The 25145-nt window shown below is 35.6% G+C and overlaps 4 protein-coding genes across 9 annotated transcripts in view; 2 read left to right on the top strand and 2 right to left on the bottom strand.

Moving 5' to 3' along the window:
• Window positions 1–516: 516 nt before the first annotated feature.
• LOC124639265 (seminal metalloprotease 1-like) lies at window positions 517–5297 on the bottom strand. 4 transcript variants are annotated; one of them, XM_047176528.1, is made up of 6 exons: window positions 5147–5297; window positions 2935–3039; window positions 2254–2447; window positions 1914–2052; window positions 1373–1509; window positions 517–965 (listed from the first exon to the last, which is right to left on the bottom strand). In XM_047176528.1, exons 2-6 carry the CDS (start codon window positions 2996–2998, stop codon window positions 789–791), a joined length of 711 nt encoding a protein of 236 aa, XP_047032484.1. In that variant the 5' UTR covers window positions 2999–3039; window positions 5147–5297; the 3' UTR covers window positions 517–788. The 4 variants fall into 4 exon arrangements, with proteins under 4 accessions (XP_047032484.1, XP_047032483.1, XP_047032485.1 ...); XM_047176527.1 differs by having other exon boundaries at window positions 2935–3042; XM_047176529.1 differs by lacking the exon at window positions 5147–5297 and adding an exon at window positions 4030–4350 and having other exon boundaries at window positions 2935–3042.
• Window positions 4383–6976, top strand: LOC124639264 (protein windbeutel). Its single transcript, XM_047176524.1, has 2 exons — window positions 4383–5123; window positions 5263–6976. The coding sequence occupies exons 1-2, from the start codon at window positions 4578–4580 to the stop codon at window positions 5473–5475; spliced, it is 759 nt and encodes a 252-aa protein (XP_047032480.1). The 5' UTR covers window positions 4383–4577; the 3' UTR covers window positions 5476–6976.
• Window positions 6977–7151: 175 nt separating this feature from the next.
• LOC124639266 (ran-specific GTPase-activating protein-like) lies at window positions 7152–10023 on the bottom strand. Its single transcript, XM_047176530.1, has 4 exons — window positions 9870–10023; window positions 9583–9774; window positions 9106–9340; window positions 7152–8914 (listed from the first exon to the last, which is right to left on the bottom strand). The coding sequence occupies exons 1-4, from the start codon at window positions 9879–9881 to the stop codon at window positions 8664–8666; spliced, it is 690 nt and encodes a 229-aa protein (XP_047032486.1). The 5' UTR covers window positions 9882–10023; the 3' UTR covers window positions 7152–8663.
• Window positions 10024–17996: 7973 nt separating this feature from the next.
• LOC124639256 (leucine-zipper-like transcriptional regulator 1) overlaps window positions 17997–25145 on the top strand; it is a 40848-nt gene continuing 33699 nt past the window's right edge. The window contains exons 1-7 of one of the 3 annotated variants that reach the window (XM_047176510.1): window positions 17997–18119; window positions 18433–18494; window positions 19203–19357; window positions 19831–20002; window positions 23499–23635; window positions 24041–24155; window positions 24680–24843. In XM_047176510.1, the coding sequence (XP_047032466.1) occupies window positions 19215–19357; window positions 19831–20002; window positions 23499–23635; window positions 24041–24155; window positions 24680–24843 (731 nt within the window). In that variant the 5' untranslated portion in view covers window positions 17997–18119; window positions 18433–18494; window positions 19203–19214. Of the gene's footprint in view, window positions 18495–19202; window positions 19358–19830; window positions 20003–23498; window positions 23636–24040; window positions 24156–24679; window positions 24844–25145 lie in introns of all 3 variants that reach the window. The other 2 variants (XM_047176511.1, XM_047176512.1) reach the window with 2 other exon arrangements.

The raw sequence follows: 25145 nt of genomic DNA on the forward strand, positions 1-25145 counted from the left end.
TAAGTACTAGGGCATTTTGGGGAACGGAGGGCTTTGTCAAAAAGAGCGAATATGTTGGCACGCAGGTTTGCACGCTGTTCTGATCAAGTTAAGATCACACTTTTTAAAGCATATTGCACATCTTTATACACGTGCAGCCTGTGGGCTAGCTACACGCAGGCGAGTTACAATGCCCTCCGCGTCCAGTACAATAACGCATTCAGAGCGGTGTTGGGGCTGCCCCGCTACTGCAGTGCCTCGGGCATGTTTGCGGAAGCGCGCACCGACTGTTTTCACAGCACCATGCGCAAGCGGTGCACGTCCTTGGTGCGCAGGGTGCGGGCAAGCTCCAATACTGTCCTGGCAATGATTGCAGGACGATTGGACTGTCCTTATATTAGAAAGTGCTGCAGTAGGCATTTAGTTGTAGCGTGTTAGCGACTTTGTCTTATTATATTAATTTATTTATTACTTTATTATTTTTCAAAATTTAATTTTATTTATCGCTTCCAACAGGTATCTGTGGAGATCAAAGGGGGAGGCCTATGTTCAGCAGTGGACGTCCTATGGCTGAGATGATGATGATGATGATGAATTTTATTTAACATTGTATTTATTATTCAATTTTGTATTAAACTTGTATTTATCATATTTTGTGATGTTGTTTCTGTATTTCCTGCTTTGTAATCTTATATGGGGAAACCTGAAATAAATGATTTTTTTTATTTTTTTATTTATTAACGATGTTAACAATTTTTATTTGATTTTGATTTTTAGTTCCAACTGTCACCGCGTCAGACTCTTTATTGTCAAACTGAAAGTCCTGGTATATCATCATCGTAGTCGTCGTCGGCGTAGTCGATGCGACAATGTTCGATCAGATTATTAACTTTACGCTTGTTACACTCGTGACGAAAAGCCTTATATATATTTGAGCGGTCCAACTCCGAAAGACCGCTTGGAGGCTTCAATACGATGCTTGGGTTCTGAAACGGTAGAAATTATTTAATGACAATGACCACACTGAAAGTGCTTATACTCTTTACAAAGAAATACCAAAATTTCTACATTAGTCAATACATCCGAATGAGACCTTTTAGGTCGGTCAATAAAGGTTTCATTTTGATTTCAAAATTACAATACAGAAATGGATCGGCCAACTGCGCAGGACATATTATAGTGCACAAGATTTGCGCAGACACAGGTGCAGCCACTATTCCTTCATTCTCATAGCCCGATGGGACGGCAATCCGACATGACCAGAGAGAGATGACAAGCAGGACCGACATTAACATGCTCTCCAATGCACGGGTGTATCAATCACCAACTACCAGACTACGGGCTGCTTTGTGAAACTTTTAGATATACCAGACATCTAAGTTCTAAAACATACCAAAGGTACAATAGTGGGACCGCCGTTGATAGTGTATGCTCGATCATGGAAGTGCATGATGCTCATCGGATCATAGTCCTTTAACGCATTGCGCTGATTGCCTTTTGTATTCTGTGCCCAAAACAACGGTCTGTACTCTAGAAAAAAATTGTAAAGTTTATTGCAAATATGCTGTACCGCTCCATGATTTGAAAGGCACGAAAAATAGTGAATCACGGTTGTCGTTTGTACACCTTTCAGAAGTCATTAAGTCTTGAATGTGCCTAGTCTTTTCCCTCTTATACCTATTGGATTTGATTTAAGCCCTAATTGTTGCAGCTGAGTTTAATGTGCATGAAGCCAACACGACACAATTTGATAAGTCCAACCTGAAGTTTGAAAAAATATATATATTTGTTTGTTTTAATGGATAAACTCGCATGCGATTTTAAAAATTCTTTCATCATTAGAAACTTTCATTATCTGCGAGTAACATAGCGAACCGCGGGATACAGCTAGTTCAACATAAAATCTTGTAGTATTACGATATCATGCTTCTTACTAGGTTGTATATTGTTCCACATTATTCTGACGAAGTTATCGCGGGATGGCAGGGTCACCTCGTCGGGGAAGCCCAGCGCATGCATCAGAGCATGTGTTATCTCCGTGGTGCTCATGCAATCGTAGCCCAATACAAGAACCTGTAAACATTGGAGTCTGGAATCTTGAGCTAAGATTAAAATATTCTCAGTGATCTATGAACTATTTATGAATTTTATTTATAGACGGAAAACCAATAATACCGGAAAAACATAATTTTAGGTAATCTTGGTAACTGAACAGCTTTTATGCTTCACATAGATATTATGAGTATCGATAAAAAAATGAACAGTATTTCTTACCGCAGAATCGCCATATCCCTTCATAAGTGTGTGCGAACATTCTCTAGTCTTACGAGGGTTCTCGATATTGATCCAAAGGTCTCCTCTAACTTTTTTGGTCCGCGGCGGCTTCAATTCTATATCCTCGAAGACCACGCAAGATATCCTCTCCAACATATTCATTACAAGGCGAATGCGATTTCTTATTGTTTGACCTGGCAACAACATTGGCGTGGTTAATGCCCAGATTCGACCATAACGGAAACGAGGAGAGTGGAGTGTGGGTATGAGAAAATTCCTCCATAGCTCGTGGGAGGCCATTGTCCAGTATAGACAACAGACCCGTGTCGGCGGCGCGCGTTTTTCCACGCGCCCCTCAAAGAGATGTCAACAACCCCAGCGGGCCCAGCAGGCCAAGGTCTGCCGGGGCTGCGGGATTGTTCGAAAGAGTTACCGCGGCCCTGGTGCATAAAAGGCCTACGACGGAGCACGACGGTTTTTAGTCAGTAAAAATCTGACACTCCCTCACCGCTGCTAACCCACAGCGACAATGCCCTTATTTTTTTAACGACGTCAAAAAAATAAGGGCATTGTCGCTGTGGGTTAGCAGCGGTGGCCAGGGTCGACTTTAATGAACACAGGTATCTAAGTATTTGTTACATCAAATACACTTTTTAGACTAGAAATTCAAAAATATATTACCATAATGATCTTTATTGATGTAGTATGGCACTTTTCCTTGTTTCCACTGAACAGTGATCGGCATGTCTGACAGTTCTTCTGATTGCGCCCCTATTGGGGGAACAACTGCTAGAACAACGACCAAGTATCGCATTTATTAGAGGGCCTGCACAATAGCAAATTTTGTCGCATATTATAAGCATGGGATGGCCCGCGTAGGTACGGCCATTATCGCTCGAACTAGTAAGCTGCCAGTTACATAGAATCTCGTTAAAATGTACTCTGCGCGTCGAGATGATAAAAAGAACGCTGACTGCCACCCAGAAAATTCTCTCTTATGCTTAAAGATTATTATTAACCAAAGTTCTTCCTTGTCTGAGAGTACCTAGTTCAACAAGAGTAGGTACTAATACTGTTAATTAATAGATAGGTACACTAATAATCGTGTATCTATTACTCATTATAAATGTGAACGTAACAAATCAAAATTAAAAGCAAAACAAAACAAGAGTACAATATTATTAAAATAATTAAGTAAATATCATTAAATATACAAACTCTGGATTTCATCATCGTACTCATTTGTAATATCTTCAACTTCTTCATTATATGTTTCTTCCAGAGCTACATTTTTAATAAAAAAAATAATTAAACAAATGCTATGCACTGAAAACAAAACCCTTATCATATTTATTCAGTTGAGTAGGTACTTGCTTCGGAAGTAATAAAGTTATACCTACCATGTCGATAAAAATCATGCATCGATGGTTATGAAATCCAATATGGATTATTGATTTTATTGTAACCGTAAACTGATCCCGTAAAATAGTTCGAATTATATGAATATATACTATATCTACTTTTTGCAAAAAAGGGGTTGATGTATGCTTGTTTCAAGGATTTGATTTGGCCGTTTTTTGGCCTCTCCCTAGGCAGAAAGAGGGACTTTAGCGAGCTTTACATGCTTAATTAGTGCAGTAGTGCCAAGATTGGTATTTTGCTGTAAGAACCGACTTAACCTTTCTATTGGTATACTTTATTTAATTTCTAGAAAATGAACTCTAGAATCAAACATGGAAATGCAGATTTAAATTTAAATAAAAACATTAATTATACCTAGTTTATTTATTTAAAATCAATGGGAGTAGATACGCAAATGAAAACATGCTACGAAGAAAAGTTAACGTAACGACCAATCAAGACTGCCCACGGTTTACTGTCAAAGTAAATTATATGTCCTACGGTCCATTTCGCGCAAAATCTATAAACGTATTTTCTAAGAACCTAAAGTTTCAAAATACAGATGTACAAATTCGGTTGATCGTATACATTCATCATATATACTATATCATAGATAAAAGTAACTTAAATACTAAGAAACCAACAGATAACCGTTAATAATACATAAATGTAGTACTTTATAACTAATCAGGATTTCAGGAACGTGAATCGGACTTTAGGCTATAATGTTTACTCAGTCAAATTTATACAAATTGATTATGAAAACAAACTGGAATTGAATGTGTCAAAGTGTCAATAAATAAAACAGCGACAGTTCGACAAAATATATTCACGGTGTTACTTTATCAGCTATTATTTCGTAAAATACATTCATTGGTGAAAGATAGAACCTTCCAGGCTGTGGACGTATTCAGTACCTAACCATGCGGCGTTATCTGTTACTGTTAAACATTGTTTTAATTATTCCTTTTGCATATCAGGCCACGACCACGACCGGATCCGTTGAATTAGACGAATTCTCCTTTGATAAAATAACAAAGAAATTCGAAGCTAGCCTTATTAAATTTGATGTGGCGTTCCCGTACGGTGACAAGCATGAAGCTTTCGTGGCTCTCGCAAAGGACGCGAAAGACGTGGATGATCTTTTGATTGCCGAAGTTGGTGTGAAAGATTATGGTGAAAAAGATAATGAGGCTCTCGCGAAGAAATACGGAGCCAGCAAAGACAATTTTCCAGTGGTTAAGCTGTTCGTGAAAGGCAAATCCGAGCCGATACCTTTCGACGACGCAAAGGGATTCAATAGCGACGAGCTTCGTCGTTTTGTGCGAGAGAATACCGGCATTTATTTAAGTTTGCCGGGCTGCGTGAAGGAACTCGATAAACTAGCCATACAGTTCATGAAGAGCAAGAAAGATGACCGAAAGAAAGTTCTCAAAAAAGCTGAAGATTATGTCAAAAATATGGATAAGGTACAGTTTATTTATACACCTACTGTTAAAATGACGCGACGCCGACGTGGACGCGTCTTCGATTTACTGTTATTCTGTAACTGTAAGTTTCACACATTGTACGAACATAATATTCTAATTAACACTAAATGTTTTACAGGAGTCATCATCGGGAAAGATCTACAAAACAATAATGGAGAAGATTCTAGAGAAAGGTGATGAATTTGTTCAATTTGAGAATGAAAGAGTGAAGAAGTTGCTCAGTGAAAAGGTATCTAATGAGAAGAAGAAGCAATTAGGAGTCAGAATTAACATTTTACAGACATTCCAATTATTTGACAAGCAGTCCAAGTTAGTTAAAGAGGACCTGTGATTGGCCACTTGTCTTTTAGCACTTATTAATTAGTTCCACATAGTAGTTTGATACTCCTATGAAATATATTTCTCCCTGTTTTTAATGAGATGAATGCCCAAATATTTGAAAGTTACTTTTTGAAAAAGTAATTATTATATAATGACATTATATCACTTTCATGTTTACTGAAGTGATTCATGTTTAATTCAAATTTCAGCATATTTTATATTTGATTATCTGTATTTTACATGTGAGACTTTATTTCAAAATTATGAAAGTATTTTAATATAAGTTTTCGATTTTATTTTTTTATAAATATATGTATAGTACCTACTATTATTCTCTTCCTAATATAAACTGACCATAAAAATACTGTGGTAATTATGACTATTTCTCTCTAAACTTATTTATTTATATCATTGGACTTATATGAATATTTTATAAACTAAACATATAAAAATGCTCCAGATATTTTTATATGAGCATATTTGATAATATTCATGAAAATATACTCCTTATTCTTCAAAACTCATTTGTTCATAGATTCTCATCGCATTCAAATTAAATAATTTTAATAGTGAAAGCTGTCCAGGTTTAGTTTTCCGCAGGCCACTTCCCAGCTATAGGACAATAACCAGATTAAATAGTTTAACTGCTTGTATGTCAAAATTTATAAATCCATTGTGTCTCGCGTTTATCTACGCTCCTTCATTCAATGAGTTAATGACAGTTACATTAAAAAGGTTTCCTTCAGAAGAGTATCATCATCAGCAGCATTGCATTGCGTTTGTCAAGTTGGGGACAACTTCTAACTAGGCACAACTGAATATATTCTACAACAGTACAGAAGCAATTATGAATATTGTACGTATTATTACCAAAGCATTTATAAAAAAACATTCCAATAGCTGTAATGATAGTGTGGATGACTGGTTGTATATCAATTGTTACCGTTAACTAAACAGTCATGGTTGGCCGGTCCCATTTGACCCTGTTTTGTGCCAGTAACAGGTTTTAGTGCAATCTTGCTGTGTATGTATCATTTACCTGTTTTCAGTTTTTACAGCTATGATTTTGTTTGCATCGATTTCATATTGTTATAGATTTCATTTTAGACTACTTTCATTAATGATTGTCATGTAATAAGTTCTCTTAGTTTGTAACTTGGAGCTGCACAAATCTGGCATTAGTTACTTAAAATTCTTTTGGAAATGGAACAGCAATTTTAGAGCTTAACTTCAAACAAAACCGGGTATTTGTTAAACTGCAGACAGAGCTGCATTTTTTAAATAATTATTACTGTTATGTTACATTATGAGGTTATTTTTATGAGATTTTTATTGTTTCTGAAAGAATTCCTGAAATTGAACACTATGGTTGGCACACCATTTACCAATATGAGCATATCTTAGTATTATATAGTGTATAGTAATTTAGGTTTATTTTAAAGTTATTTCTGATGTGTTAGATATTGATGCACAATTGTGTGTGATTGCAATAAATTTAAAATTAAAATGTGCAAGGGTGTTTTATTGATGTTACTTAATATCTAAATGCTAACTGAACATAATGTTTTACTGTCTGGCTCAAAATGATTAAAAGTTTTGCTCTTAGTTTAGGATAAAATGATATCTCCTAGATTTTTTTTTTATTCTAAAATCAACTGGAAGAGGAATAAAAGTAAAAAACATGAATTTACGAATGAAATACATCTATTCAGCTTTTCAAATGTATAAAATTAAAACTATGAATTCAACCATCGGTTTCGTCACATCTTGTGTTCGCAATATTTTATTACAATGCAATCGATATTGGAATGTAAAATACATGCTATTGTGACAAAACCATTTTCAAACACATAAAATATGAAAAATTACCTTTGACGAAATAAGTTGTCCACAAACCGAGGTAATTTTGAAATATGTGTCAAGAGTATAATAAGATAAATTCTACATGTGAACATCAATTAGTGTATATCTTTATAACATCTACTTAACATCTAAAGCATTTCAATTCCTTGCAACATCTCAATAACTCATCATTATTATCTGTAAATATATTTTCTAACATGAAGCAGAAATCTGTGAGGCCAAAATTACATGGTGACAGCTCATTTTGCGAAACGCGATTGGCAAAGCACAACAAAACGACTACAAAATTAAAACTAGTAGTAGCTAAAAATAGTAACCTAATAATTGCTACAAGTACATGAAATCAGTAGCCTCTACCTAAAATAATATAGCTTGAATATATCATGACATATTAAAAATTCTGTTCACAGACATAAACTATATGGTAAATAAGGCTAAATATACTCCCGACACAGAAACAAATATTTCTAAAACTATAGTTTATGACAATTTAATTGATATGTAATGATTGACGACATATAAAAATCAATGTATTATTTCTAGCACTGGGCACCCAAGTGAATGGCAGGTATTCTTGCCATTAATTTGGTTGCCCTATGTTGAATACGACATTATTTCGAGTGAAGCAATACTGCAACGAGTTTTCGTGGTACGAGGATAATTTATATACTAATCTTGCTTCTCAAGATGGAAGGAAATGGGAGAGCCTTCTGTGAGCCCTATGTCTCATCTGAAGGATATCAGGTTGGCAATCACCATTATCATGCAGCCTGGGCTAAATGCTGGTATGTAAATAATGTGCGTGTTAATATTCAAAGCCTATTAAAAACCATTGGTTTATTAAATGGGCAACCGTGTTAGACATTGCTCCACTCAAAATATCACCTTACATTTAATTATTATAATACACTTATTCGAGTTTCCATGGAATATCAAATCCTAAACGTACATTTATTCAGGCCTAATTTTTGAATTTGTTAAAAGTATTGCCAACAGTAATAATTCTACAACTGAAATTACAATTTATGAAATGAAAAAAGATGAAAGACTAACGTTCAAAAATATTATGCATATTTTTTCTTATTATTATTGAAACTGTCATTAGTCAGATTCTAAACGCCTGAACCCTGTTTGAGTCAAGTTGCACACTGACATTAGTCCAATACAAAATTGAAATAATAATACGAACATACCATTACTATCACAAGCCATTAAAAGAAAAATATAGATTTATTGTAAATGCATTGTTATATTTAAAATATAGTTGTCTGACAACATCCAAGTTACATGTTGGCCTCTTATAACTTTAAGAATTAAAAAGAGAAGTTACCGAAATTATTCAGCTCCTTCAACTTTAAGTTCTTTCAATTTTAGGACTACACCATCAGATTCCGTCTCTTCTTTTTCAATATTTTTGGCATCTTTATCAGATTTTTTCTCATTATGCTTGGGCTCCGGTGAATCCGTGTCTTCACTTCTAGTGATGCTGCTCTCGTCATCAGAAGACAGGTCCTGTGTGTAAATACTGCACTTTGTTCTGACTATTTCTTGAGCCTCCGCAAACTTCTTCTTCCATAGTTCAGCATCTGTAATACAGAAGTATTTTTTAGTGAAATAAGTAGGTAATGGTTTCATAATGTATATTTAATCACCACTTCATTGAAAGAATCATTATAAGTAAATACTATTAACCAAAATCATTTATCATTTGTTAGGCAAATATCCTTGTGGTAGAATGTCAGAATATGAAACTATGTAAATATTGGAGTCAACTTACTCTGAGGGTTTCCAAACTTAATGGCCAATAATTCCTGTTTCATTTGTTCATCAGCAAAATCGGCAAAGACAGACCAGTTGAATGCCTTATCTGAACCACAGTGGACGTTCATTCTAATATCCGGAGTGATGAAGTGGTTCGCACAAACTTTGAGTGTCTTGTCACGTCTCATCACCACTCTGACTGTGTTGTTTATTTTATGGCGAAGTAACTTTATGTCACCTGTACCTCTTTCCTACAAAACAAGTTACAGAAAACCTTAAAATTATTATTAAAAAATGTCTAACGTTTTTGTATAAATTATCTACTCAACAGGCCAAAAATATCTATGACTCAGGCCTAACCTGCAATAGACACAATGCTTTCATCTTATCAAGTTCCATTGAGTCCTCAAAAAAATACATAGATGAACTACAAAAAAATTGGTAAGGCAAAAATCAGTTAGTCATATCATTTGTTTATAGTTGATTGTCTCACCTTCCACTCATGATCACCAGTGTCGTATCTGTAGAGCCTGGCACGTATCTTCACGAGTTCCTCCTCTTCCTCCTCGTTGGTGGGAATGTCCACGAGTGGCAGCGACACAATCGGATCGAAGTGAGGGTCATGTTCAGGCGTTTCAGCATCACCTCCTTCGCTTTCGCTGTTGCGACGTACGCTTTCTTCCGTCTGTACATAAAAGAACAAATACAACCAATTACTTTACCAATCATAGAAAAACAATGAACAAATATTCAAATGCGTAATTACAAACCAGTACTTACCGGTGAGGACATATTTGTTATTTTATTTACTTTCTTTTGCAAGGAAATGTTCCGTAAATTAATAAACAAACTCGGCGAAGTTCGGTAACTGAATGAAGTTTAATTATAATTACGATTAGGAGTGAATGACATTTGATTATATTTTGTTATCTATTCCTCCCCAATAACGTTTTTTAGAGATTTGGATTATACACTTATATTTACGTCTATAATATTTTTGGATGTATTGATCCCCTTGTAAAATTTTGAATCAAAGCAGTGAAAGTATATCGCAGGGATTATAAGAAAATGAAAGAAATATTTTTTCTAGTGAAATCCACCTCTTAGCCCGGCCGCAGACATCCGGTTTCCGGATACGGTTTCCTGATTAGGAAATAGGAATTCAGATTCGGGATTCCGTGTCACTAGCGCACACATTCGGTTTTTTACACGCTTTTTATTAGCTTCACCTGTATGTTTGTATGTTTGTAACCGACTTCTTTGGGCGCGATTTTGACCCACTTTAAACGGACAGATTTCGTTCAAACTTTGTAGATTTATTGAGGACCGATGACAATACACCAATTTGATAAAATTATTCCATTTTTAACCGACTTCCCAAAAAGGAGGAGGTTACACATACACATCGATTACTCCGAGGTTTATAGACCGATTTACGCGATTCTTTTTTTGTTCGACTCGGAATAGCTGCCAGTTGGTCCCATAGTCATCAGGTCAGGATCTGATGATGGAAACCCTGAGAAATAGAGGGCAACCTTCAAAAGTTGTAGGCATACATAGGGTAAAAACTTGACACTCAGGTGTACGCCTAAAAGCACTATTTAACTGTGAAGATTTGGAGCTGACCTGATGATGGAGACCAGAGAGGGTCGAGGGAACTCGACAACTGAATATGTAAACTACCTCGTGTTTGGGCTTAAATTATTTGTATTGACAAGACCTTTGCAACAGTGAAGGTTTGGAGATGACCTGATGATGGAGACCAGAGAGGGTCGAGGGAACTCGACAACTGAATATGTAAACTACCTCGTGTTTGGACTTAAATTATTTGTATTGACAAGACCTATGCAACAGTGAAGGTTTGGAGCTGTCCTGATGATGGAGACCAGAGAAAGTCGAGGGAACTCGACAACTGAATATGTAAAATACCTCGTTACGACTTATATTCTTTGTATTGATGAGAACTTCCCACTTGTATGGATAGTGACAACTATTCGTATCACTGAAAAGCTTTAAATAAATAACCTTTTTACAAAAAAATTCAACCGACTTCCCAAAACACTAAAAAGCAAAAAAAAAACTAATTTTAGGTGCATCGGCCTAGAAGTCGGTGGCAAAATTAACTTAGTAACATCCATTAGACACCGACTTCTAGGCTTTTCAATTTGCAAAATATGATTTTTGTTAATTTATATAGTTTTCATCTATAGTCGATAAGGTAAGAAAATTAATTAAAATTTTCTAGAATTTTTCTCTGCAGTCGATAAGGCAGGACTCGGTGTTAATTTTTATTTCCAATCATTATCTTTAGCCGTTTTCTCTAATATTGACATTTTTTTGTATACTAAAGAGAATTTTAATTCTACAAAACAAATAATAGTTTTAAAACAAACTAAAAAGTAGAAAATAAATAATAGTTTAAAAAAACTAAAAAACACGCTTTTTATAGAAAAACGAACTAAAAAATAGAAAATAAATTTTAACGAATTTAAATTAAGAAAACAGTGTTAAAAATTTCAATGAATGTAAATTAATAATAGTGTGAATACAAAAAAAAAAGATTTAAAAAAAGCGTGGGGTGCTTTTTAAGATATTATCGAAATGAAAATCACTGTACTCATATCTGTCAATAAAATATTTATAACTATTGACACCATGCACCCCACGCTTTTTTTTAAATCTTTTTTTTGTATTCACACTATTATTAATTTACATTCATTGAAATTTTTAACACTGTTTTCTTAATTTAAATTCGTTAAAATTTATTTTCTATTTTTTAGTTCGTTTTTCTATAAAAAGCGTGTTTTTTAGTTTTTTTAAACTATTATTTATTTTCATTCGGAATTTACATGGCCAGTACGTAAAGAGGAACCATATTGAAGGCACGACATCATGGACTATGACGAATTGATTGCTGTTGCACTTTTACTGGCGCTAAACAAGAAAAAGAGGAAACGACGTTACTGGGTACACCCGTCGAATGCTCAAAGATTATCCGAAAGTCAATTCTATGTTAAAGCAGGCCTCTGTCACTCGACGTACTTGCGCGCGATAAATGCCTACCGCTCGCTGGGTTACCGGTAGCCCCACGCGGCTCAGGGCGCACAACAGTCACACGCGCCGCGCGCGCTCTAATATTATTATTTTTATTTTGTGGCATGTTATGCTGTTGGTTTTTATTAGGTTTTTTAAGCTACCTCACAAACTGATGGATTATTTTGAGTTGTGTTGGTTTATATGCGACTATTGTAAGATTTAGAAACATTTTATATGTATGAATTTATCTAGTAATTCTATTTTTTTTTAAATAAATTAATACTTATCTACTTTATGATTTTAACAACAGAGATCATTAGGTACTTATTTTACTTTAGATACCTACTTAGTTATATGAACTGTATTGTGAGTTCTGTAGCTCAGAAAACTTCTTTTTTTTTCCGACGTCAAAAATCATCAAATGACCCCTCCCGCTGTGGGTTAGCAGCGGTGAGGGAGTGTCAGACTTTTACTGACTAAAAACCGTCGTGTTCCTTCATAGGCCTTTTATGTACCAGGGCCGCGGTATCTCTTTCGAACAACCCGCAGCCCCGGAGCTCAGAACACATCTCGAGTGTAAGTAGGTATAGTTCTGGTCCAACTTAGTGACGACTCGGAACATTACGTGTCGCTACGCAGAAACCAATTTTAGGTATGTATCAACACTCGACGGAGTTGTACTAAGGTGGCCAACTTTCCGAAAACTGAATGCGGGACTTAACCTTTCGTGAAAAGGGGGGGGGGGGCATTGAAAAATGATCGGACGGAACTGATAAAATAAAAACCGTAAGCAAAAAGCTATAATTTAACCTATCAATATCGTGTCACAGCGTGCACTAATGTCTTATTTTCAAAATCATTAGGCCTCACGAGTTCAGTAGAAATAAAGAGAACGAAATTATATTATAGGTAATCTGTGTTCCTGCACTGTTGAGCGTGCGCGCAGGTGGGTGTTGTGTAGAAGCGTGGTAGAAAAATAGGGATGCGGGACATGCGGGACGCATACAACGTTTTGCGGGACTATTTTACTAATAATTTCAAAACGGGATTTCGTCAAGCATTGCGGGACGGTTGGCCGCCTTAAGTTGTACCATATGGGGTATGGCACTTGTGCTCGAAAAATAGTTGGAAACCGCCTTGAATTTGACGAAAGCTTTACTTAAGTACTTACCTATGCTTACGTATTAGGTAATATTTAGTATTATCTACCCATACTCCATTTTATTAGGCAATACAATAGTTAACTAAAGAAAAATATTCTTGATATTACTTTTTATTTAAAAACTCAGTTTTAAAAAAGGCTATCTTAAAATAAGCGTAACTTTGTTTTCCTACTTAAATATTAATAAATTGTAAGAAGCAACCCTAAGCACGGCCACGGCACGGTTGCGGTCACTGAACTGTGCGCTATCGCATTGGAATAACAATCAAGCGCTCGAGCTTTTAAGGTTCATTTTATAACGCAACTAGGAATTTGTAGGTAGTTGGGGAACTTGTAGGTGCTTATAACAGTAGGTATGGACTTTTTTGTATGGAGTGATTTATCTGTTACGTAGTAACTATTATATAATCTGTGGTTAAAGCGGCTAAATTACGAGCATACCCAGAAGAATTATTTATTTAGTATTATAGAAAGTCCATTTAATCCTTTGATGAACTTCATAAATGTCTTTACTAACAATAATGGATTGTATTATCTGAATAAAAATTGATTATTTAATAATAATAATCAATGGGGCAATAAAGGCATAGGCAGCGACAAAATAGACAAGATATGTGATAAATAAAAAAAAACTCATTATTTTTGGGTGTTTATTTATGTAAATTCAAAATTATTATTTAAAAAATTCAAAATTATTTATTCATCAAAAAAGAATTACAATAAAGTTTGGCAATGACCCTCAAACTAAGCTACAGCCTGTGTCTTGAGGGTCCGAGTTGCGACATTCAGGTATTGACGAATATTTAACATAAGGAAATATATAAAAAAAGAATAAAAAATAGAAATCAAGTAATGTGCATGTGAGTGTGTGTGTGTGTGTGTGTGTGTGTGTGTGTGTGTGTGTGTGTGTGTGTGTGTGTGTGAGGGTGTGTTTGTGAGTGTGATGGCCATGGAGCTTGTAGGGGCGAATCTGCTTTCTGGTTTTATTACTTGTTTATAATTATTTCTGTTTCGTCATAAGTGAGTGTTAGAAGCCAGTTTTTGATAATCTTTTTGCATGAGTGTAACTTGAGGCCGATTATATCACAGGTTTTTAAGACTTCATTATAGATTTTTGGGTATAAATAGTCAGGGGAGCGTCTTGCTATGACTGAGTTGGTTTGTGGAAGGGGTATTCTGATAGTACGCTTAGAGATTATATCCTGGTAGTCGGGTCTGCGTTGTAAATTGATATGGGTGTGAAGTACTGTGGACAAGATAAATAGTTGTCGTACGCGGAGAACTGGAAAGTCACTGTAGAGAGCATTCGTTGGGTAAATAAAACTTTTTTTGAGCATTACTTTAATTACAGCTCTTTGCGCTCTTTCAACTTCTATGAAGACAGTTTTTGAGGCTCCTCCCCATACAGAGATGCCATATTGAAGAACTGACTGACACAGACCAAGATATACAGTGCGAAGTATTTTAATGGGCGTGCAGTCACGTAGTTTTTTCATCACGTGTATGAGTTTTCGTACTCGCCCGGATAAGGAGTGAATATGAGTTTTAAAAGAGAGATTGTCATCTAGAGTTATACCTAGGTATTTCATTGCGGGTATTCGTTCAATTATGGGGCAAGAACATCCTGCTATTTGAGATTCTGAGTTGTTTCGGCATGAGTGAAATTGAAGGGTTAAATGTTGCGGGGGTTTGGATCTCTTAGTTTTATAGAAAGTTACCAATTTAGTCTTTTTAATGTTTAAAGTCAGGAGGTTATTATCAAGAGCTTTGGCTATTTTCAGTAGTCCCTCTTCTGCGCGCTTGTATACTAGATTCCAATTGGTGTCATGGAATATGATTGTTGTATCGTCTGCGTAAGCTATAATTTTAGCGTTGTCAAGAGTCAGATTTAGGATATCGTTCATGTACAGTAAGAACAGGGTCGGGCCAAGGGTACTGCCTTGCGGGATTCCAAAATTTATCGGTAAGAGTGAGCTGGAGACATCTCCAACCTTGACAAACTGCCTTCTGTTAGACAAATAGCTCCTAAACCAATCTAGTGGAGTGCCGCGTATGCCCATTGCTTCTAGCTTCACAAGAAGGAGATCAATCGAGATCGTGTCAAAGGCTTTGGCTAGATCGAGAAAAACCCCTACGGCGTTTTCTACTTTTTCTATATTCGATGCAACAGTGTTTGTTAAAAGCCTCGCCGCATCTTCGGTTGATCTGCCTCTCCTGAACCCAAACTGGTTTTCGGAAATTAAATTAAAAAATAATTAAATAAATTAATTAAATTAAATAAATTAAAAAATATGTGTACGTTTGTTAATTGTTCAATAAACAGGATTTTTTTTTATAGTATTTAATACAAAAATAAAAACATATATAAAAAACCAGTCACAGGCGGGCACTGAATGCTCTAATACACGTCCATTCGGAACAGGGCTACCTTGATTCAGAATGAAAATTTCCGTATGTGTGCGGCGGTCGAACCAAATTGTTCGCGAGCGCTGCGTTCGGAATGACGTCATTAGGTTTTATTCCGTTCTGAGTACCCGAACGCACGGAGAAAATTTTAAACCGAATGTCAGGTTTTTTTCCGTCCGGAAAAAGTAAGAACGTGTGCGCTCTTAAGAACATTTTGTATGAAAAAAGAGCATTTCGGTTTCCGAATCTGAATTCCTGATCAGGAAACCGTATCCGGAAACCGGATGTCTACGGCTGACAGCACACATCCGGTTTCCGGATCAGGAATTAAGATTCGGGATTCCGTGTCACTAGCGCACACATTCGGTTTTTTTCATTCGGAATTTACATGGCCAGTACGTAAAGAGGAACCATATTGAAGGCATGACATCATGGACTATGACGAATTGATTGCTGTTGCACTTTTACTGGCGCTAAACAAGAAAAAGAGGAAACGACGTTACTGGGTACAACCATAGAATGCTCAAAGATTATCCGAAAGTCAATTCTATGTTAAAACAGCTAAATTACGAGCATACCCAGAAGAATTATTTATTAATTATTATAGAAAGTCCATTAAATCCTTTGATGAACTTCATAAATGTCTTTACTAACAATAATGGATTGTATTATCTCAATAAAAATTGATTATTATTATTATAAAGGCAAACATATGAGAGAAATAAAAAAAATCATTATTTTTGGGTGTTTATTTATGTAACTATGTGTACGTTTGTGAATTGTTCAATAAACAGGATTTTTTTAATATAATATTTAATACAAAAATAAAAACATATATAAAAAGCCAGTCACAGGCGGGCTCTGAATGCTCTGATACACGTCCATTCGGAACAGGGCTACCTTGATTCAGAATGAAAATTTCCGTATGTGTGCGGCGGTCAAACCAAATTGTTCGCGAGCGTTGCGTTCGGAATGACGACATCAGGTTTTATTCCGTTCTGGGTCCCCGAACGCACGGAGAAAATTTTAAACCGAATGTCAGGTTTTTTTCTGTCCGGAAAAAGTAAGAACGTGTGCGCTCTTGTGAACATTTTGTATGAAAAAAGAGCATTCCGGTTTCCGAATCTGAATTCCTGATCAGGAAACCGTATCCGGAAACCGGATGTGTGCTGCCGGGCTTATAATATTTTCCGCATATTGCCACATGAAAAAATAAATATATAAAAAAATACAAAAATATCAATGAATTTTTTCATTCACCATTGTTCAAAATCAAAATATAAACTGGTTCATTCATTGATCATTCACGCTCATAGATATAATATACTATAAACAAGATTGCGCACTCTCAAAATATGTGTTTACGAAAATGAACTCTATTCCAACGCAATAAGGTACTAAATTGGTTGCATAATACACAGAGGCAAATCCGAGCCGAGAGGGATAGTTAGAACGGAGGCCGTTTGTCTCTTTCTAACACCTTGCCAGCATAAAAAAATGTTGTGATCAACAGTTTTGTCTTCCCAAAAAAACAATTGAATCACATATATTTTTATCTTATTTTAACAATTGTAAGTCAACAAATTAATAAAAATCGCATTAATTTATTATACGAATAAATTATTTATATAAATTATTATTCTTAAAACATAAACAACATAAATTTTTATTTTGTTTTTTTTTTTCTAGCGGTAACCCTGAACATTCTTGGCGTGTAATCAGCATTTAAAATTTTGTTTATATTTTTTGTATGAAATCAATTTAAACTATTTAAATGGTGAAAAAGTGTTGCATTTATACTTGTAAAAGTGAATCCTATGGTGGTTGCAATATATCGTTCCACAGGTTAGCTAATAATAACATTTTCGTAAACCAAACAACTAGGGTGCCCATGAATTCTTGTAATGAGTGAAAATATGGGTGATGGATTTTAAAACTGTTGTACTATTGTTATAGCTTCCCAAAAAATGAAGAAAGGCGACATAAATGGCTCAGCAGTCTATATATATGAAGTAGAAATACAAAAAAAACAGTCTTCACTCCGAATCTTCCTGCTTTTATACTGCTAATTCCCGCTAATTATTAAAAGCCTTTATAAGTATCTTAAGGTCACAAACTGCGTAAGTTAAAACTTCAATACCAATCTGCGTTTAATAATCTTAGCAAATTCGGATTTGTCTCACATAGTTTAATCTCATAGTCACCCTATTAGAAAGGGACAGACAGCCTCCGTACTAACTGTTTCACTCGGCTCGTTTTTTGGGTTTATATGCGCAGTCTTGTTTACTAATATTATGTCTATGTTCACGCACGCAGTTTCTGTCAAAATAGTTTATTGATTGAAGTTAGCAAGTTTTTAAAATATTTGTGTTATTTTGGTGATTTCCGCATCTTCAACCTTGTTTTCGGGGTAGAAACAGTTCAAGGTAAAAATATCTACGTACCGTAACATAAATTGAAACCGTGGTAACAAAAAACATGTCTTGTTTATGAAGTCAATGACTTCATGATATATTTCGGCGACCTATTTTCGGCAAGTTTATTTTGAGAATTCTTCCTATTTTAACGTAGTTCCGGATCGCCGCTAGTTTATATTAGAAAGCCAGACGTATATTGATTCCTATTTTGTTAATAATCGTCAGTAATAAGGTTTATCTCGGTAACTATCATACGCATTACACGCAATTAAATATAAGTAAAACAGTAACAGTATTCAAACATTTTAAATATTTATTTCAGTCCTGTCTTTGGATTAAACTTCTTGGCTGGTTGGTTACAATTTGAAAGGAAAACTGGAGCAGGTAAGCCACTTAAATTTTTACACACCTAATGTTAAACAATGTTCAGAAGTAGGTGTGTAATGTTTTCCTATTTGTTTATGTCTCAAATAAATACCTAAGTGCGATGCTTTTGTAATGCCTACCTATTGGCACCACATTCTTTTTTATATCATTAGAAAATACGATACACAAGACGATTGTTTGCCACTGGCTTTTGCAAATCCAACGCTGGTGTGCGCTCGCCTTTATTTCGGTTAGTCGACACTTACAATTCGCGCTTTAGTACAATAGATATATTGTTCGTTAGCAGAAGTAAATTTAAAAATAGTGTAATTGAAATTCTTAAGGATCGGCAGTAGGCTCTATTAATAACTAAGATTTTCTTGATTTTCTTTATCGTAGTATATATGTAGACCTGCATACCTGTATTTGTAATCTTTCCTACCATTTGATAAAATATTGTTAATACCTTTTTTTTTTTTATATACGCAAGTAATTTTTCTTAGCCCTGTTGCAGCTAACGTTTGCTTACAGTTTGTTTTTTTTTATTATGTAGTATAGTAATCTGTGGAAAATGTTGTGGGTAGTATATTTGTTAAGTTTAAAGTTAAGACTATTGTCTACCCTTAATGTACTACTGTTTGTTTTCCCAAATATAATAAATAAATAAATAAATAAATAAATAAAATGAAGTTTTACATAAAATATATTAAAAAAAAAACCTTTCAGAAAAATCTCCAAATGCAAAATCTAGGGAAGATGATAACAGAACAGCTCCGCAATCCAAATGAGCTGGATATCAGCCTCCGGATGGAGTTCGGACCTTTTGAGACAGTTCACAAGTGGAAACGCATGTCCGAGTGTTACGAATTTGTTGGGGCAAGGTATGTTTTAGATTTTAGACCTATTGCAGTTGTATAAAAAACGTCAATAGCTGGGTGTATGGTTCGAAAAAGTCTTTCTTGAAATTCTGATGAAATCTATTTAAAAACCAATATTTATATAATACAGTTATAAAATTTACAATCTATACCAATGTTATAAAGAGGAAAACTTTGTTTGTTTGTAATAAATAAACTCTAAAACCACTTTGCTGATTAAAAAATTCTTTCACCATTAGAAAACTACATTATTTGCAAGTAACATGGGCAATATTACTTGGACTATAAAGTCTGAAATCACCAACCCACATTGAGCAAGCATGGTCATTAATGTTTAATCCTTCTGCGGGTGAGAAGAGGCCTGTGCCCAGCAGTGGGACAATAAAAAAGCTGTAACAGTAACAGTTACAATATTAATACTTGTTCTTTCCCGAAATTCATGTATATGAAACCTTTTTAATAACCACTGTTTTCAGGCGAAGTAAACACACAGCGGTTGCGTACAAAGATGCCATATACGTGTTTGGTGGTGACAATGGCAAGTCCATGTTAAATGACTTGATCAGGTTCGATATACGGGAGAAGTCTTGGACTAAAACTGGCTGTATGGGAGTGCCACCCGCTCCAAGGTATCATCATTCTGCTGTGGTGAGTATCTTACTGTAGAGATGTAGTACTAAAGTAGATTAGAAGTAGGTTTTATTAATTGTAATTGATACTGGCCGGACAATGATATAAATAGAAATAGAATAGTTTTTATATATTGAAGTATGTGACTTCACCCCCGGAGTCTGCGAATAAACGCAAAGTTAAAGTTATTATTGAATGTTTTAATTTAATATCCTGAAGATCCCCGGTTCCTAGCGCACCACGCGCTACAATTTGGTGGAGGCGCCGACGCCAAAGCCCCAAGTATTTTTCAGGTCACGCTAAAGTCGCTTGGTGACATTTCGAAGTCGGGAAGAAGAAAAGCCTGGATGAAGTATTCCTGGGCATTGTAATAAATTCTAATGAAATATTGGAATACGGAGAAAAGAGCTAAGTGGAATTTATTTATTTAATGTAGGAAAATGTCCAAAGATATTCAGTTTTTCTCCGGAGTCGATGACATATCCATCGACGACTTTCTTTTCGAATTTCGCATCATTGCTGCGATAAATGGAAAGAAAACGATTTTGCACTACTACTAGGTGCATATTTGCAAGGTCCCGCTCTTGCATTTTACAAATATAATTACGTCGATGGGATTGAATATAAAACCATATGCGACAAATTAAGGGCAGAATTCCCTGATAATGTAAATTATGTAGAAAAATTCTATAATGCCCGACAGGAGGAAAAAGAAGAATTGTTATCATTTTATTATCGTCTGTGTGGCTTGCAGACGAAAGCAAATATTGCTGACGATAATATTTTTATAAAAACTTATTTGAAAGGGCTAATTGTCAAATACAAAGCCATACTAGGCTCACAGCTTTTCACAACCAAATCTGAGCTGCGTGAAACGCTGGTACAAGTGAGATATCTGTTCGGAAAAGAACAAAATCAAATTATCAATTTGCCTGTCATTCCACCGAGGAATGATGACAGGAAATTCTATGACGAGGGAAATAAAAGAAATGCCCCTTGTTCACATGTTAATACACATAATGCTTTTAGTGTGGAGAAAGAAGCACCGCCCAGCAAAGATGTGGAAATGGAGCAGCATGATGAGGAGCAGCATGCGGAGCAGCCTGTGGAACTGCTGGCGATTGGATCGGAAGTAGAATATAAGTCTGGTGAGACCGGTCCAAATATTAATGTGTTGATTGCTCAACAGGAGTTCAGGGCGTTAGTCGACACAGGAGCGTCGATTTCCTGTTTATCTGAGGCGTTCATTTCAGAACTCAATATTAAATACACCAAGAACAGTTCTTATGAAGCTTCTTCAGTCTCTGGTGCGCAGTTGAATGTACTGGGCGAAACATACATCAATCTTTTGATAGATTCGTGTTTATTTAGGCATAAATTTCTAATTATAAAAAATATTCGCCAAAATATAATTTTAGGAAGAGATTTTCTTTCCAAAAATAATTGCATTATAGATTTTTCCAAAAATCATTTAATTTTGAAAAGGAGTTTTGTTTCTAAATTTATTTATGCTGACACTTTAAGAAAAAAAGCGTCAGAGTCAAATAAATTGACACATAAGGGTCACCATAGTGATAAAAATAATGACAAAACATTAGGTGACATTGTCAACAAAATAAATAAAATGAATTATATTTATTTTCAAAATAAAGTAAAAGGGAATAATATCCGGCGTAAAGTTTCATGGAAACGAAGCAAATACAGTGTTTTGAAGTCTAGACAGACTTCCACATCATCAAAGGTGATGATGATTAATAAGAAGTTAGTAGGTTCTTGTTATCGTTATGCGAAAAATGTTAAGAAAAATAATGAACACCATTATTTTTGTCCTTCAGAGGGGAGGATAAACACGCAGTACAAAAAACAAATACAGCTGCGTAATGTTAACAATAAGTTAGAATTTTTAAACAAGCAAAATGTTGATAAATATAAAGATAGGAAACATTTTCGTTAATTTTATATGACGTTTTTCTAATACGTGTTTTATAATTTCATGTTATCCTGTACGAGTGCCGACGAAGGGATAAGATGGTGAGCTACTTACTCCATCTTCGTGAGAAGATGATGTCCACGGCAGAATTGCTTCATCTTCAGTACGAAGAAAGATGAGGATAACCAATGTGGTCAAGCTTGTGTTATTTTTATAAGTTTTTTTTAACATTGCTCTGTAAATCTGTCCCAAAATTATTATCTGATTTGGTTTAAAAAAAAATATTTGGATGGTGAATTGAGGTTGAGATCAACTTCGCAATAAGGGGCATAGCCTCGCGAAGAGTGTTTGCTTGACACAGTGGTTTCTGCCGAAGATTTATGATCCCTATATTTGATTTATTTATTATTTAATATTCCAAAATTGTAAAAAATAATTATTGGGTAAGATGTTTAATTATATCACGTTAGGTGAGAAACTTTGATAAAGGTGACTTATCCCTTCATCTGACACGTTAGCGTCCGGCGAAGTTGTAAGTTGTCAATACAAAGTTTTTCTTCGCTTGAAAGGTAATCCCTTCAGGACGGGTGTTCACTTTGAATATCCTTTGCTGTTAGCAACACGCCACGCAACTTTTTCGCACGGTTTTTGTTGCGTGCGAGTTAATGCTAACGTGCGTTATTGTGGTGCAACATGGCACAATTAAATCATTGACTACGCATGTTATCGTTAACTATCCCATTGTAAGGGACGTGTTATTGTTAATTCCGTGCGTAGGTAAAGTTCTGATAGGTTTAGGCAGGTAACATTTATATGATTGTCCGCCTAAAGCTGCGCTTTTGAGATAAAGTTCAACTTTATCCTAAGGGCGTAGCTGATGTAGAGATGTAGTACTAAAGTAGATTAGAAGTAGGTTTTATTAATTGTAATTGATACTGGCCGGACAATGATATAAATAGAAATAGAATAGTTTTTATATATTGAAGTATGTGACTTCACCCCCGGAGTCTGCGAATAAACGCAAAGTTAAAGTTATTATTGAATGTTTTAATTTAATATCCTGAAGATCCCCGGTTCCTAGCGCACCACGCGCTACATTACTTACACTACTGGTATTTGCCTTAATATCAATAATAATTCAATATTTGTATTATAAATGTGAAAGTTAAAGAAATAAATAAATTGTTTATTACTTCACTTTGTACATAATTTTTACAATATTTACAAATTATGTACTTCATAATTTTTACAATATTTAAAAATTATGAATAAAGTGAAGTAATAAACAATTTATTTATTTTTTTAACTTTCACATTTTACATCTATACTAATGTTTATTTATTTAGTTTGTGAGAATGTATGGATGTGTGTTCTTTCACGCAAAAACGGCTGGACTGATTTGGTTGAAATTTGATGTAAATAGATGCTACCCTGCATTAACACATACTTTTTATGAACACACCAAGCGGGCGAAGCCGCAAGCGAAAGCTAGTATATTAATTATTATTATAATAAATATAAATGAGAATAATCTAAAATGCGGAGTAATTAGAATTACTTTGTAAACTGTCTCTTCTGTCGTAGGTACATCGGTCGTCAATGTTCGTGTTCGGTGGTTACACGGGGGATATTCTGGCCAACTCGAACTTGACCAATAAGAATGACCTCTTCGAGTACAAGTTCCCCAGCGCTCAGTGGGTGCAGTGGAAGTTTACTGGCCAGTGAGTATTCAATAACTATTTTTTTTTAACCTTTAATGATCAGGTACTACGGAATAATAAAGTTTCCAACTGTTCCAACAACAACCTTTTATCCGGTCTTGGAAAGTAGTTTCTTTGGCACAGGCCGAAATCGCTTTGTGGGTTTTAGAAGACCTTCACAATGCAGCCCGGAGCTTGGAAGTTGGTGATTGATACACCCGTGCATCGCAGAACACGTTAGTGTCGGTCCTGTGCCTGATCTCTCTCCGGTCGTATCGTATTGCCATCCCATCGCAAGCAGAGAGTGAAGGAATAAATATGTCCTGCGCAGTTAGCAAATCTTCTTACATGAGAACAACCACCGTAGCCGATAATCGGCTAGGAGTACATCATCATCATCATTTTGACCATTGCGTTTTATTTCAGAGAGCCAGTGCCTCGGTCGGCCCACGGCGCGGCGGTCTATGATGACAAACTGTGGATCTTCGCTGGCTATGACGGAAATGCACGACTCAATGACATGTGGACTATCAATTTATTGGTAAGCTTAAGCGTCATTTAATATTGTATTGTTATATGTAGATTAAACATCATAACACACCTGCCGAGCCTTTTTCCCCAACTGTGTTGGGGTCGGTTTCCAGTCTAACCGGATGTAGCTGAGTACCAGTGTTTTTCAAGCAGCGACTACCCTATCTGACCCCCTCAACCCAGTTACCCGGGCAACCCAATACCTACCCCTTGGTAAGACTGGTTGTCAGACTTACTTCTTCTGACTACCCGTAACCACTGCCAAGGATGTCAATGACAGCGATGTAGATTAAACATATGAATCGTTTATTTATGAATATACAGTTACTGTATACAATATACATAACATAATGTCCGTGAAACAGCCAAAGGTGTCAGAACTATCGACAACACAATACAGATAGTAAGAGAAAACCCCTCCCTAATTCTTCATTAGCGGTCCCCCATTTTTAACTTCCTAATTGCCATTTAAAAGTTTTTGTGGTACAACGGTTAATTTTTTAACCTGAATTGTGTATTTTTGCTTCTTTTAAGGGTGAGAACCACCAATGGGAGCGCATAGAGCAAAAAGGCCAGTGTCCCCCAACTTGCTGCAACTTCCCCGTCGCGGTGGCTCGGGGGAAGATGTTCGTGTTCAGCGGCCAGAGCGGCGCCAAGATCACTAATGCCTTGTTCCAGTTTGACTTTGAGACGCATACGTAAGTCATTATAAAATTCTAGTCCTATCCTACTTCCTACCAAGGACGGATCCAGCTTCGGTGCTAGTCATGTAGTCCTGATCAAGTCACAAAAATATTAATATTATATTTAAAAATATTAATTTGGTTTAGATAATGCATACTTACTAATGTTACAAAGCTAAAGTTGCCGCCATTCGGTTTTTAACCGACTTCCCAAAAAGGAGAAAGGTTCTTAATTCGCCCGGTATGTTTTTTTTTTATATACCTATTGTCTCGGACGTATTTCTAGCTTTGACAAGGGAGGGGTCCACGAGGTAAAA

The sequence above is a fragment of the Helicoverpa zea genome, chromosome 19 (assembly GCF_022581195.2).
Source record: "Helicoverpa zea isolate HzStark_Cry1AcR chromosome 19, ilHelZeax1.1, whole genome shotgun sequence".
Taxonomy (NCBI): domain Eukaryota; kingdom Metazoa; phylum Arthropoda; class Insecta; order Lepidoptera; family Noctuidae; genus Helicoverpa; species Helicoverpa zea.

What these genes read in the sequence shown, in the direction of transcription:
- LOC124639265 (XM_047176525.1), bottom strand. Translation starts at nt 2,553, where the DNA reads ATGGCCTCCCACGAGCTATGGAGGAATTTTCTCATACCCACACTCCAC. An exon ending in GTGGAACAATATACAACCTA is followed by an intron (nt 1,510 to 1,913) that starts GTAAGAAGCATG and finishes ATTTTTTTCTAG; the next exon opens with AGTACAGACCGTTGTTTTGG. An exon ending in GTCCCACTATTGTACCTTTG is followed by an intron (nt 966 to 1,372) that starts GTATGTTTTAGA and finishes CTACCGTTTCAG; the next exon opens with AACCCAAGCATCGTATTGAA.
- LOC124639264 (XM_047176524.1), top strand. Translation starts at nt 4,578, where the DNA reads ATGCGGCGTTATCTGTTACTGTTAAACATTGTTTTAATTATTCCTTTT. An exon ending in ATGTCAAAAATATGGATAAG is followed by an intron (nt 5,124 to 5,262) that starts GTACAGTTTATT and finishes AATGTTTTACAG; the next exon opens with GAGTCATCATCGGGAAAGAT.
- LOC124639266 (XM_047176530.1), bottom strand. An exon ending in CTGGTGATCATGAGTGGAAG is followed by an intron (nt 9,341 to 9,582) that starts GTGAGACAATCA and finishes CTTGTTTTGTAG; the next exon opens with GAAAGAGGTACAGGTGACAT. An exon ending in TAAGTTTGGAAACCCTCAGA is followed by an intron (nt 8,915 to 9,105) that starts GTAAGTTGACTC and finishes TCTGTATTACAG; the next exon opens with ATGCTGAACTATGGAAGAAG.